The 15486-nt window shown below is 38.8% G+C and overlaps 1 protein-coding gene across 4 annotated transcripts in view; it reads left to right on the forward strand.

Moving 5' to 3' along the window:
• The window catches only part of oprm1 (opioid receptor, mu 1), a 47630-nt gene that overhangs the window by 20294 nt on the left and 11850 nt on the right, over window positions 1-15486 (forward strand). For 3 of the 4 annotated variants that reach the window (XM_015038230.1, XM_015038232.1, XM_015038231.1), the window contains 2 exons: window positions 3972-4061; window positions 12667-13013. In XM_015038230.1, the coding sequence (XP_014893716.1) occupies window positions 3972-4061; window positions 12667-13013 (437 nt within the window). The remainder of the gene's footprint in view (window positions 1-3971; window positions 4062-12666; window positions 13014-15486) is intronic. The other variant, XM_015038233.1, reaches the window with a different exon arrangement.

Here is a 15486-nt window from a genome sequence, read left to right on the forward strand (position 1 = left end):
CTAAGGGCTTTTTGGAAAATTAAGCTTTTTTTGTTTTTTTTTCGAAGGTTTTTTTTTTGGTTAAAAAAAAAAAAAAAAAAAAAAAAAAAACAAAGAAAGGGAAACAAGGAGACCAAAGAACTGCCGGGGGAAAGTGGATACAGTCATTTTTCTGAGGAATGGAGCAAGAGTCAGTGATGAATAATTAAACAGAGCAAAGAACAGACTCATTTCATGGGTTTTTTTCCTAATCAAAGACTGATGGACGTTCTTAGCTCTTTTATCTGTCTGTGATTTACTGACTGATTCGCTCTGCTCCTGCTCTTTATATTCTCCAATAAGAACTGTAAAACATGCATTTCTTTCTTTTTTCTTTTTTTTTTTACATCAAAGCTGAGATTTTAAATAACCAACCGGAGGGACGATTTATTCAGCCACCGAATCCTTTTGAAAGGTCAAACATGAGGAATCAAAGTGCTGCGTCTTGCAAACGTAGTCAAACTCCTTGAACCTTTTAACATTTTTTTTCCTGCTGCTGCATCAAACTTTTCATGCACCTTTTATTAGCGATTTACATGATAGCCCCACACAAAGCAGCTCGTAGCTGTCACATGAACGGAGAGGCACGTGGCTTTGAATTCTCTGCACATAAAAATCTGAAAAAGTATGGCAGGCATTTGTATTCAGGCCCAACTTCGTTAATACTTTGTAGAATTACAAGATTGGATTTTCAATCATTTCACTGAACTCCGATCTGGAGCCGCACAGCATTCTGGGGGATGTAGGCAGAGGAAAGGCCTCTCAGAGCTAGCTAAGCAAGGTGGGTGGCATCGACTGACTCTCCTACTCGTTGGTTACCTAGCAACAGCCTGTTGGGTAACTTGCGCAGCAGCTGTTTTCGGTTTTGCCATCGTGCCTCATAGCTGCTTAAAAATATAAAAACGGTGTGAAGAGAAAGGAGAAAATGAGTACAACAACTTGAGAGGAAACTGTGGATAAAACAGAAAAAGGTGATGTTTTATCCACTGTTTGACAGCATTTAAGATATTTAAAACAAAAAAGCTATTATTAATTATCAATATTGATTAATATTAAATCCCCTCCCTCCTGTCCTTTGCAGCCTCTGACACGTTCCCCTCCAGGATTAGCCTGTCCTGTTATCTCTGAACAGCTTCCCACATTGTCTATACGTCCCACAGCTTGTAGCAAACATTAATTGGGACGTTTTTCTATTTTCAGATGATGGATTGAACCGTTCTCTGTGTTCCCTTGAGGCGTGGGGACGCTGTTTAAATCTGACATCCTTATTCCTGACCTGCTCACTGTTTGTTTTTTGTTTTTTTGGGGTTTTTTTTGGTTCACTAATGTTCTCCAACGAACCTCTGAGGCACTCAGAGAAAAGCTGGAGCTGTAACGCGATTAAGTTAAACACAAGGGGACTAACTAGATTATTTCTGGAAGAGTTAGTTATCAGACTAAAGAGGGATAAGTAAAAAGGCACACCACACTTTTCAGATTTCTATTTGTAAAACATTTTCAATCATTTTCCTTCCACTTTACAAATTGTGTTCTGCTTTGCTTTGCTATAGAGTATAAAGCAAAAAGCTTGTGGCTGTAACAAACAGGAGCGTCCAAGCTATTAGTTTGTTGAAACATCTTGTGGTTGTTTGTTACTGCAGTTTGAGAGGGGTGACGGACCCTCAGGTCTTTTGTCCATTAAAAGCTGCGTTCCTAGGCAACAAACAGAGCATCTGGAGTCGACCTCATACGTCCCTTTCATTTCCACAGAAGGTAATCTTCTACAGGAGCGATTAAAAGGACGGAGTCTGTATTCCTATTGAAATTGGACAGTTGTTCTCTAAAGTAGTCTTTTTGTCCCTTCAAGGGCTTTTTTCTCATAAACCTTCAAAAAGTATTTGCCATGAAGGTTGTGCTCTCATAACCTTCATACTTCATGTTTTCTTTTTTTCCCACACAAAACCCTTCACTCTCAGGGTCAAAAAAAAAAAAAAAAGTAAAAACGTTGCGCCTTCCGCAGCTGAACAAGTGTTGAGTTTCTAACCCGTCATTCATCTTATTTATCATAGATACTGATCTCAACTCCTCGCTCGCAGTGTGAAGGGATCAGCATTGTTCCTGTGTGTTGCCTTTCAATGCTGATGCATGTGATGTCAGTGATCGCAAGACGTGTCCGCAGAAGAAGAAATCACTGAATCGTTGCATTTCGATCAATGTTTGTGTTGCATCCTGAGGCTGTTTGGCCGTTTCGCATTACATCCACATCCTGAACCGGCAGGAAGGAGTGTTGATTGTTGTCAAGCCAGAGGAACCGGGCGCTTACATTTGTCAAATACCTTTCAAATTTAGAGCTGAAACTCAAAATGGGTGAAAAAATTAAAAGTTGCCAAAGTCTGATTCTTAGAGAAGGGCTTTGGTTCTAGGTAATTATTTGTTCAGGTGGAAAGAAAAATACTCTCAGACATATTGGTGGTTTGATTCAACAGAGCAAACAGTTAACATCCCATCTATCTATCTAACAGAAGTGGGCAACATTGCAGATTTACATATTGATCTGATACCAAGTGCATAGAAGGAGTGTATTGATACTTTTTATATAAGTTTAATACATCGTCAAAGTTCTTTGTGTTTTTTTATTTCTTTGAATTATTTTGTTCAAGTTAGAACATAATATGGACAAAGTTATCTACAAAATAACATATTAACATGATTCTGTGCATTTTTCCCAAATAAAGAAAGTGTAAAATATAATTTGGGGAAAAAAAAAAAAAGATGGAATCTGATACTAAAGCATCGGTCTTTGCACACTGGTATCGATCCATCCATGCATGCACACAATTTCTTATGGGGCCAATTTAGCTTGACAAATTAGCATCATCGTGTGTTTTTAGCCAGGAGAGGAAGCCAGAGCTGATGGAGAAAACCCACAGCAGCACAAGGAGAACCCATCAGAACCCAGGACCTTCTTGCTGCAAGGCAGCACTGCTAACAGTTAAGATCCTGTTTTTACAGTTGTTTTTTTGAGGCTTACAGATGGGTGTGAAGTCCTTTGTGTGTCTGTCACTTTGTTCCAGCTGCAGATCTGGCACCATTTCGGCCTGACAATCCCCCAAACACGCTTGTCATCTCTCTGGTTTTTTTTTTCTTTTTTTTTTCGTTTTTTTTTTTTCAGATTTATAATTATTCATCCCGGTTCTGTCAGTTTGATGCATCTGTGAGTCACATGTTCTATGACAACGCCAACAAAGCATCTTGTCCAAATCTGATCTTCTGTCAGAATATTTTTGTTCCTCGTGGAGCTTTGAAGCAAAAACAGCGATTTAATGAATGAGTAGAGGAATTATGATTAAAACACACAAACTTCTTCTCCCTGTATCAGTTTAAATGCGAGTTTAATTCACAGACTTTTCACGGCTGGTAAGTCTGTTTTGTTTTTTTTTCTCCCTAAGTAAAGCAACGAGAAACATCCCAATTTAAAGAATCAAATAGAGAATCTCTGTAAAGATGTGCCACATGTTTTCTTGTTTTTGTAAATAGTCCAAACTCACTGTCTTCATATTTTGACCTTCAAGTAATAATTGGCCGACGGAATTGTAATAAAACTTTGTTTTCAGTCATCTTTAAATGTTTTTGCTATTTTTATATACATAATTGAATGAAATACGTTATTTATTGATAGTAGTATTATGCCTCCAGCATAATGACTGTCTAATTTGGCCACTCTGCTCTCAGACTCTCCATGACGACAGCCAGCAGCACCCTTACTTAAAGAGGGTGGCCTGCACCACTTTGGTGCATGCAGTCAATTGCAATCTTTGTAGATCGTGTGCAACACGCCCACTTACTGCAGTACAATTATTATTATTTTTTTTTAGCTCATGCAATTTGGTTCTCCTTATCTGGATTCTTTACAGATCAGGCCCCAAGATGTCACACTTGATTCACTTCATTAAACCCTTCTGTCCGTATCGCAGGTGCAATTTTTGCCTCCTGTCTTCTGGAGCTCCTGCTTTGAGCTTGTGTGTTGAAGTGAAGCTCAGTGCTCCTGTCTTCAAATGCAAACAATGAGTCTGCAGGGATTTTATTGGCAGTAGAGTCTTTCTGAAGATGTAATAAATCTCTGAGTCTAGGTTTGCAAATTTAGATTGTGGTTTGAGGGAGCCAGTCAAGCTGCCTCAAACATTTCTTCATCTTCACCTGCTTTGAATCTGGAGTTTTATCTAAATGAATCCTCCTTTCTTGTACAGATTAAATGAGAACGGTGGGAGATTGGTTTCTGCTTTAGCAAGCGTGCGCTCCTCCTCGTCGTAAATTAGCCGAGTTGGTTTGGCCGACTGATCAGGATGCCTCTGGGGCATGGCTTTTCAAATCACGCAACTTTGAGATGAGTCACTGCTCCCACGCATAGACCTTTGGTAGGTAAGATCAGGGGATAAAATCAGCTTCACATACAAGTAGCGGCCAATCACAGAGCTCCCAAAATTAAGGATGTTAGATCGTATGAACAAAGCAGACCAGATTTCTGGCCCTGCCACCAACTTCCTCCGGCTTTCTCTCCAGCCTCTTCCAGGCCTTCTGGAAGATCTAATAATCTGTCCAGGGAGTCGCGAGTCAGCCGAGGGATTCCACCAAACTAGCAGGGAAGCCTGGTGAAGCTGTGAGACACTGCAGACAGAGCAGCTACATAAGGTATGGCAGAGCATTGGCATCTGTTCTGAGATCTTCATCAATTATTATTATTAGTAGTAAATGAGCTTGGTTACTAATAAAAATTGTCAGTGAATTTGTACATGCTGGTTTGCTTAAAGAAGGTTGAAATTTTAAACTAGTGTTGAATCTGCTAAAAGCAGACGTAAAATACATTTGTAAAGACAAATATAGAGGGGGAAAAAAAAATCCTTCTCCATGGACCTTCAGAAACAGCATTCATTGATTAGGACCAGTGTAATATTCAGTGTTTTGGCTCCCAAACCTAGCCAATAAAAAGCTGATTCTGATTCCGAAAAGAAGGTATTTTATTTTCAGGATTCAATTCAAAAAGGAAAACCAGTTCTTTCGTTACATACTCACCTATATTTATTTCGATTTTGAAGATCATTGCATGCAGCTTGTGAAAATTCAAAATTCAGTTTGTCAGAAAATGAGAACATTTTTCATGAGGAATGAGATGCCAACACAATCAAGACTGCTGATTGGACCAATCAGAGAGGCTGGGCCTCGTCTCTGCTAAAGAACCTGACAAATCTCTACATACAAGTATATTAATGAGAGCATGAGTGGAAAGACAGGTGTAGAAGAAAAGGATAATGCATGTAAGAAAATGATTTTTTTTTAAAAAAATCAATCAATGAAAACTCTTTCTGTTTCATGAATCAAGTATTTAGTTAATACAGCTTTAACTTTGAGAGTCATAATTGACCTCAGAAAATATTCAGCTTGATTTAAAGTTTGTAATTGATAAAAAATATTGTTTCCTTACAGCGTATGTGAACATCAGTGTAAATCCATGGATCAACTTTCATATATATATATATATATATATATATATATATATATATATATATATATATATATATATATATATATATATGTGTATATATATACATATATATAAAGCCTCGTAATTGTGTGTTTAAACAGGCCTAATAAATCTGAGCATACACATTTATTGACATTGTTATATAAGTTTCATGCGTCGTGAGAGAAGTCCTCTTCTATTACAACCTCCAGGCAGCATAAACACTTGGAGCGCTGCACATCCTCACCACTTCCCCCCACAGGAACACGTTTACACAGTCGCACTCTGCAACCCGGCGTCCATCACGTTGTTTGTCGCAGAGTGCATGGACAGTGTTACTGTACGCCTCCGATCCAGAGGCGTACTGATGTGAACAGCTTCTTTCTGGAGCCGGGACTTAATGGCTTATCTGCGCCCGGCGGCGGCAGCAGCAGCAGCCCATGAATCACACTCAGGGCTACAAACACACAAGCCGGCGTCACTACAGAGGCGCCGGGGTAATAATAAATTTCATTTAGTTGCCGTGTTATAAAATCCATAAAAAAGGAAGCTGTTTCTGTTCTAAACTGTGTGTGTGTGTATTTCAATTTTGGCGTTTCTTAAAGTCTGCCGCTGAAGACAGACGAGTCGGTGCGGACCTGTTTCCAAATGGCAGATTGTTCCGGTTCGTTTATTCCAGCTCTAATGTTGCCCCGTATCTGACCTCTCAATTCCAGTCAGTGATTTTTATGACGCGTCAAATAAACACCAGGCAACTAAAACCCGTAGGAAATAGCTTTATTGCCCGTCATTAGCAATGAGCCATCAGTGGGCTTGTTGCATAACATCAATATGTATTTTAATTTAAAAATTGACTTGTTTGAAGTCTTAGACTTAATAGCTACTCTATCTTTTTGTTTGCTGTGCTAACTCTGCAGGAGCCACAGTATTATTAGACAGCTATTGATAATGAAACATTAAATAATGAGCAAATCCATAATCAGAACATCATATCGACCAAGCAATCAATTTTATATAAAAAGCACCCTTCATACTAGAAGGAGCTCAAATGCTGTACAGATATAGATTATTATATTCATAGATTTTTCTCTGGAATGTAATTATTTGCACAAAATCTGCCTGTTTGAATGTTTTCCTCAATGTTCAAAAGAAAAACCAGTTTTGGAAGCTGAGATCCCTTGAAGCGATGCTGCCTGACTCTGACGGCGGGTTTGCCAAGTGGCCAATCCAGGAGCTCCACTTATTTTCCTTGGTGTTGATTGGCTGTTTCCCAAAGAGCAGAAATAAGGAAGACTGCAGACCTTCTGCTACAGCGTTAAGACGGTTTCCACTGCGTGTATTGATGCATATTAAGGTATATTTGTACTATTAAAATAAGCAGAATATGAATATGGAGAATAAACGGGTAAATTCATCACCCCTGGTGGAGGGTAATAATATTTAGTGGTGTATGACAAACCTGTCTTAGTTTTCAGTCAAAAGGTCGACTGACGTTGCTTTGTCGATACACTGAAGCGTTATATAATCCATATTTCCTGACTGGTTGGTAAGAACACATCGATTCATTGCATTTCTTTCCAACGCTTCTTACTCATCAATTAATTGCTGTAGAGTAGGAGATTCATTTTAAACCCAGTGAAGTGTTGTGGTGTAATTTCATGAGTTGGATTTCAGGTTGCAACCTTGCGCCTCTAATTAATTTGACACGAAAGTCATTACGGCGTCGCTCAGCGTCTTATAGATAATAAAAAATCCTGTTTGTGTATATCCATTTTTCTGGCTGTGTCAGCCCTGCCTACGTGCACGCACTGCTAATTGGCAGCAGAAGGCATTTGCTGAAATGTAATGCAAATTTAAGCAGAACAAAAGCAACAAACATATCAACAAACATAAATTATACAGCTTCACCGAACAATTTTCTTTGAGTTTGTCATCTCTGCAGGTGTACCTGTGCTATCAAACATAGAACGGCTTTTATGTCTTGATTCTTCTAATTGCATCGTGTTATTTTTTTTTTCTTTAACAAAAATCTGTTCGTAATAGATAGTTGATGTACAGCAGCTTAACGTGACGCATTTTAATTGCATCTGTCAAATCTTTTTGTGATGTTTTGACTGTTGTACTCATTTAGATTGGAGGCAGGCAGGATTCATGTGGAAAAGTGTTTTATTTTTAATAACTACAAGCCAGCAAATATGCAGCATTCGTAGAAATCGATTAACCAAAGGTCAAGATGGGGAACAAATTCAAACTGGTGAATAGTAAAAACAACGACAACAACATGGAAAGAAGCAGCAAACAGCGGCATGTGGGGACAGTGAGGAGGCTTTCTGCAAACCACAGAAGCGTATCTTCTCTGTGAGCGCTACAGCTGGAGTGACGAGGTTAAATGATGAATAATAAACAGCTGAGAGGGGAGCGGTCTACTGTCAGAGAACGACAGGGAGCAACACTGAAGGAATGCAGATTGGAAACAGTTCAAAGGATTTGTTTTATCTTCATTTTTTGAGGACCAAGGTTCTGTCCGACCAAATTTTCTACTTCTCTTGACTTTATAAGCAAAATGAACAACATTGTCGATTAAAATATTTGAAAGCTTTGGGGGTGATGAAACATTTCTTTCCTACGGTGGAGCATTAAGAAATTTTCATCCAATTTTTTCTACAATATCAGAAAAGAAAAGTAATTTTTTTTTACTCTCATTTTTTGGCTTAGGTCTTGTAGGCCAAGTGAAAACGTTTTTCTGTTGTTTCAGTTTTCTTTTCTTATTCAACACAGCAAAGAAAAAAAGTTATTTTTTCTTGTCTTTTTTTCCCCCCCTTCTCTCTCTCTCTCTCTCTCTCAGTCCTTGCACGGCTCACGGAAACAAACATTTTCTGACATCTCAAACTTTCTTCAGATATTTTCGTACCACCTTTTCCTCCCACAAAAAGGCTGGGGGAACCAGGTGCAGTGCAGATTAATTAGCTGTTTCTACAATGAAGTCTGGCTCTAAAATAAGTATTGGGATTTCTTTTGGCAAGAATTAGATCTTAAAGAAAAACAAGAAAACATGGAATAAACCTGATCATGAGGGGTTTTCTCACAGAGACGAGATGAGGCTGCAGTGATTTCTGAGACTCCCGGTGAGTAGAAAAGTTTATGCCAACAATCTGCAACTAAAACATGGATTTGAACCTTGAAATTTCTGTGAACGATTATTAATTGATTCCTGATTAAAATATCGTTCTCAGCAGGCGTTGTAATGCCACAGTGAATGTTACACAGAGGTTACTGTGAACAGCACTGAGGCTGACCTTTAATGAACACAACATGCAGTTAAAGTGCATTTCTGCGACTTCTGCTCTACTTTGCCCTCGTCTCTCAGACCTGCAGGTACGAACTGAGGCGTTTTGATAGAAGCCCGGCTCAGAACACTTACATGCAAGCCCAGTTGACAAAACAAAAAAAACAAAAAAACATGCTACTTCCTGTTAGCAAACACTCATAATAATAAAAGCGGCCCTCCTGAGACTCTGTTGGCCGCTCCAGCCTCCTGTCTTTTGCCTCGGCTCTTTTCTCTCTTAGGAAACACTTACTAGATAACCATAACATGCTTATGAGTATAGCAGAAAATGTGTGTTTATGTTCACACACTTTGTAAAAGTAAAAGCCTGTGAGAATTTGTGACTTAAAGCAGAAAACTCGTTAACAAACAGCTAATTCTGCTCGTTTACACGGAATGGGGCAATTTACCTTGCTGCGTTGCAGGGGTAACCCGCGGGAGACTCGTCTGGAGTCGTCTTTACGAGGATCTTGGAGTCAGCGAGGAGATGCTGGAAAATTAGATCCAGCTTCATCACATTCGCTCGAGTGAGACGGCCTTTATTGCATCGTGAAGTGTCTCGTTGGGCCCAGCGCAAATAAAGCCTGACATAAGCAACACACTAAGATGCGACTGTTAGACTTAATCAGATTTTTAACAAACTATTTGCCACCTGCAACCTGTTGGGAAGATTTGAGAGCCACTGAGAAGTGTGCAGCAGGAAGGCGTGCATTAATTATCTCAGCGGTGGAAGGGACTGATGGGGTTTCATATCAGATCGTTAGATGATCTGATGTGTTAGAATCTCTTTCCATATTAATGTTAATCCGGTGTTTTCACAGCACGAATGCTTCCAAGTACTCTGCTGGAATTAACACAGAAGAAGAAGAAGAAAAAAATCCCCTGCAGATACGACAGTGAGTAAAAATGAATAATGGGACGATTTGGGAAATGCAACAAGGTTCTTAACACAATGGCATCAAGCAGAGAAGAGGAAATAAAACCTCCGTTATGAGAATCTTAGTGATCTTTTCATGGAGAACCTGGATTGTAGAAACAAGATTGTATTTATTTATGTATTTGGCATCATCACTTAATTGCAGTTTGCAAATGCAGACTTCTTGATCCTCCTTCATCCGAGCGACCGCGTTTTATTCAGTTTCAGATTTTTTGAAAGCATTTCCTAAACCCGCCTCCCAGTCTGTCCGTCTCAAACTGGTTTCTGGTATTTCAGCGGGGCTGTGAGTAATGGCCACATAATTAATCACTGAACTTTTTTTGTCCTCGTATTCGTGCCTGAAGCCGTTAAGCGATAAACATCCTATACGTCTTTCCTGACAAGAGGCCTAAGCTTCTAAGCCTCTGTAGTCCGTCTGTGTTGTATCTTCTCCGAGGTAATGGATGCTCAGCGTTTCTTCTGTTATTTTCTCCTGTTCCAAGTTTTCCCGTTATTGACTGGAGGAATATTTTAGTCAAATCCTGTAAAATGAAGAGTTATTTAAGGCCTGGGTCACAGAGTGCAGGCTGCACTGTGTGCACTTCTCTGCCGTTTCTGTCAACGCAGGAGAAAATGGACCGAACCTTTTAACGCCGCTCTTATTGATTCCTTCTGCTTCTTTAAAAAAAAAAAAAACAAAACAAAAAAAAAAAAACACGTGTATTTGACCACTGCTGCCGCTTTGCTTCCATTTCTTTCAGAAGCTCCATTTTTAAAAAAATGAATGTAGTAGCGTAAAATATGCAGACCTAAATATGCCGTCATGTCCAAGATTTATTGTTGGTTTACATTTCAGATGTTTATGCAAATAAAATGAAATGAAATGAAATGAAATGAAATTTTATTCGAACATGATACAAATACAAATATAAAAATAAAATAGTGCCCAGTAACAAGAAGTGCATAAAAAAGAAGAGAAAATACAGATTTTTTGTTTCAGTTAACATATCATGCTCAAAATGGGGTAGGAAGAACTTATAAACTCCTACCCCCTAAACACTTGAAACTTTAGAGTCCTACTGTCATTAAACAAATCAAAATCAAAGTGGCAGTCAGAAGTAACAGTTACTAATATTTACCTATACATTTTCCCATTTTATGCTGGTTTGTCTTTCTAAACCCTTACACCAAGTTGTTATCTGCAATACACCTTATTGCTTTCCATCACCCGTATGTGTATCTATTGAAAATTACCTCTTTGTACTTTCTTTCGAATTGTGTTAAACTATTGCTTTGTTTTAAATCTTCATGTAACTTGTTCCATAACTTTACACCTTTAATTGAAATACAGAAGCTTTTTCTTGATGCACCAAAATGTGTTCACAATCCCTGCTAAGTAATCTGGGGGAAGACATTTATTTGTCATGCTTTGAAAGTGTCTGAGCAGTGCATTAAACCGAGCCTCTAACTGCTACTATTTGATATAAAACGTCTACATTTTTCATAGTACAATCCAGATTCCTCGTAAAGATATAAAAATAAATCAAAACATTAAATAAATTCAGATTTTATTGCAGTAGCAGAATCTCAGATGAAACAAACGAACTATATGGGGAACCGTATGTTAAAAACAAGTCATTTAATCTTAAACAAAATCACCTGTACTCCTTTTGTTCACTCCTAAAATCCATCTACAAGTAGCGTATCTGACCTAGTTTGAATTTATGCTCAACTTAATAAGGCGGATCAGATTTTTAAAGGAAATTATTTTAATTGAATCAAGCAAAAAAGCTTACCGTTTGTTTTCAAGATCAAGCAATTTGATTCAGAAACACTATAGTGATTTGCTGGGATTTTAAATAGTCGGAGTTAGTCTTATGTATATAATTTAATCATTTCATTTTGGTAGTTTACATGTTTTGCAGTTTATTTTAACAATGGCACAACATCATAATGTTGCACTTAGCACTATGCTATACTAACTTGAATAACTCAGATCTTTTTTTTTCTTCTCGGGGTAAACATTCAAAATGTCAGTATAGTCGCGGTTTTCTGTCGTTTCTTTACTCCTCGGTTGGCCGTGTTAATTTTTGCCCTGCCTGCCTTAGTTGTGTAAGTCCTCATGTTTTTTTGTGATTCAATTATTTTATTATGTTTAATGAGTCTCCGGTCTGTGCTCTGATCCCGCTTTAAATCCATACCTAGATGGATAATTTAAGCGTAAAAATCCCCTGGTGGAGATCTAACTGAATATTAAACTCACTAAGCTCTTATTTTACCAATAATACCCTGAAAAGGCTCCACCATCTCTAACGTATGACAGCACATCACGGTTCACAGTGTGCGGCGCTGTACACATATTGCAGAAAATCCAATTAATTCATCTTTTATTGCAGCAGCATGATTTGACACTGGATATTTCAGAAAGAAATGACATATTTAATTTGCGCGCATTGTACGAGAGGGGCAGGAAATCACAAGATCTTTTATCTTCTACCTGCTCCTCTTCAAACAATTGATGTAAAATTGCACGTCGGTTGGCACGACTCTTATTGGCTCAAAATAAAATAAATAAATCCACATTATGTGGGGAAGAAACAAAAAAGGTTTGCAACTAAATCACTGGTGGCAAATCTATTGGCATGATCCATACCAGCACCTTTTTTTTTTTTTTTACTAATGTAACAGAAGAATTTTTAAAAATTTGTATTCTACTTGTTTTTTATGTTGATAAGAGCTGTTTTCTAGGCCGATGTACGAACGCAAAAATCAGATTTAAAGATAATAGCGTCAAGGACAAGGAACAGGGGCTGGAAACTGGAACGACGGGATGCTTTAACTGTGAGAACTTCACAGATCCTTTACCCGTAACAGGTGTTTTTTTTTTTTTTTTCCTCTCTCCCTGTTTAGGTACACTAAGATGAAGACAGCCACCAACATCTACATCTTCAGCCTGGCCCTGGCGGACGCCTTGGTCACCAGCACGCTTCCCTTCCAGAGCGTCAACTACCTGATGGGCACCTGGCCGTTCGGGGACATTCTGTGCAAAATGGTGATGTCCATCGACTACTACAACATGTTCATCTCCATCTTCACTCTCACCACCATGAGCATCGACCGCTACATCGCCGTGTGCCACCCGGTCAAGGCGCTGGACTTCAGGACGCCGCGGAACGCCAAGATCGTCAACGTCTGCAACTGGATCCTCTCCTCGGCCATCGGGCTCCCGGTGACGTTCCTGGCCTCCACTGTCACCAGTAAGCATGAGCGCGTGTTTGTTACGAGCGAAGACACTCAGAGGAACATAGGAAGCTTTGTTTGAGACCGAAGACATCCAAACAACTGGTTATGTATGTCACGTAATGCAATAAACGCTGTGCACCCCCTCTGGAAGCAACAAATTGACTAATATGGTGAAATCGCGTGGAAGTGTGCCTGAAGCGTACAGTGTTTCATTGCAAAACGTTTATTTTGGAAAGCTATTAAAAGAAAACAAAAGAAGAAAAACCCCTCAAATCTAAATCCAATAGTAAAACAAACCCTGGAAAAGCTACGATATACCAATATTAGGCGGCTCTGCAGCTACTTACTTCTGTATTTAACACAGATTAATGAATGAATAAACTAATCTGCCTTTTCCCACATCTTGGCCTTACAGCAGTCCTGCAAGCTCACCCACAATAATGCAAAACTAGGTCTGCTGATTAATACTGTGAGGAGAGAACAGCTTTAGGGTCTGATATAATAAGACTGCAATGCCAACCCGAGCATCAGCATTATGGCCACTGGCAGAAAATCATTGACAGCAGAGGGTCAACAAATCAGTGAAGACCTCTGCAGCAGGGGACCCAGACCTGAAAAGAAAAGTCAGTGACCTGGTGCAGTAATTACATGAGATGAACTCTGAGCTTCACCAACAGCTATAGAGGCTGAGAGACATTTACTGGACACAAAACCTACAACCTCCTTGACCCAAAGAGTTTGTGTTATATAAAGTCTGCAGAGCGTTTCTGGCTGGGATGTCACCAGGTATATTTCTGAATCCGTTTCCGCCTCTGGTTTGGGCAGGACAGAGTCTGACTTTAAACAATAAAATCCTCCAATACAACAAAAGTGACAGACGTTACTCAGTTTGTACTAATTTCTTCCTACAGTTAATCGTTTAGTCGTTGGCATCTTTCTCAAAGTTAGATCTGTCGCAATAATCAATAAATCAATAAATCAATAAATCAATTCATCGCATGATGACTTAAAACAAACTCAATCATTTCCATTGGCATGAATTATTGTTTATCTCTTTTTTTTTCTCTCTTTCTGCCAAGAACTGGATGATAAAAGTCTTAAGTTTGGTGTTTTGGTCTCAACTATTCCTTATTTTGAAGGACAATTTGGTTTACAGAAACTTCAAAATTAATTTAATTTTATTTTATTTGCTGTCAAAATTAATTTGATTTATTTTGGATATTTCAAATGTCTTCCAGTTCCAGTGCTAAATGTTCACCTGAATTTGTCAGGTGAGGAGTTTTAGGGAGCGAAGGCGAACCAATAAACGGACAGCGTCTCATCTTTCAGTTTATTTTCTCTTATTTAGACACAAGTCGGCAGTTCACAGGTGACACCAGGTGACACACAGACATACACAAGAATCCAGCGACAGGCGAGGAAATGACTCGAACTTAAATGCTACAGGGAACAGGTGAGGGGAATGACTGATCAGGAGACGCAGGTGACAAACATGAGTGAAATTAACAGAGGAGACAGAGACTGGAGAAAGACCTAGACCCAAATAGACAAGAAATAAAACCTGACATCCGACAGAATTTAATGTTTATTGATCTTTTACGATGTGTTCTTGTATTATTATTTTGGCATTACCATCATATTACTCAAAAATGGTCTCAAAACAACATTATTATATCACAATAACTTCTGGAACAATTTATCATCCAGTAAAATGTGTTATCGTGACAGGCCTACGTCAAAGTGCAAAGCCTGGAAAGAAGAAGTTGTCTTGCTAACGTTGACCATGGATCGCACATGACCAAATATGCAAATCGCGTGATGATGTCATCGAGCAACTTCTAGTGACTTTTACGACAGCAAATAGCTACTTTCCTTGCTGAGGGTTTGACCACAGCGTCCAGTTTCTGAATGGAGTTCAGTCCGTTAGCGCTGGACTCAACAAATGACATTTGTGAAAATAGTTAGATGAAAATTTCTGATGTCTTTGAGACAAAGAGATGATTTTCATAATAAAAAAAAAAAGCAAAACAATTTAATCAATGGTTAAAGGAACATTTTAATAAGGTCCTGTTGAAACTTGTCCCAGTTGATGATTATGCAATGTCCCAGTAACTTACAGCTTTAGCTCCTTCAATTCTTTCCGTGAAGGCGTCGATAATCAAAAACAATAAATATAATGACTGGACACGAAGGGCTCATAAACTAATAACTGTAAACACACACCATTTTGAACAGATTAAACAGGGCCTTAATGAGCACCACTCTAGCACAAACACTGCTGTGAGATCTAGTACTCTCCATCTGTAATATGGATTTCATAGGAGGGCGCTCAGCATGTGAACAGTCGCTCGGCAACATCAGTTGGCATAAAATAATCTTTTGATGTTTCCACATTTAATGGTTCAAGCTGAAGTTCACGCTTCTGAGATGTGCTTGAGTCAAGCTTTGTTGAAAAGAAATAAGCAGTGGTGGAGAAAGTACTCAAAA

This window comes from Poecilia latipinna, unplaced genomic scaffold (assembly GCF_001443285.1).
Source record: "Poecilia latipinna isolate Pla-1442-1.1 unplaced genomic scaffold, P_latipinna-1.0 Scaffold434, whole genome shotgun sequence".
Classification (NCBI taxonomy): domain Eukaryota; kingdom Metazoa; phylum Chordata; class Actinopteri; order Cyprinodontiformes; family Poeciliidae; genus Poecilia; species Poecilia latipinna.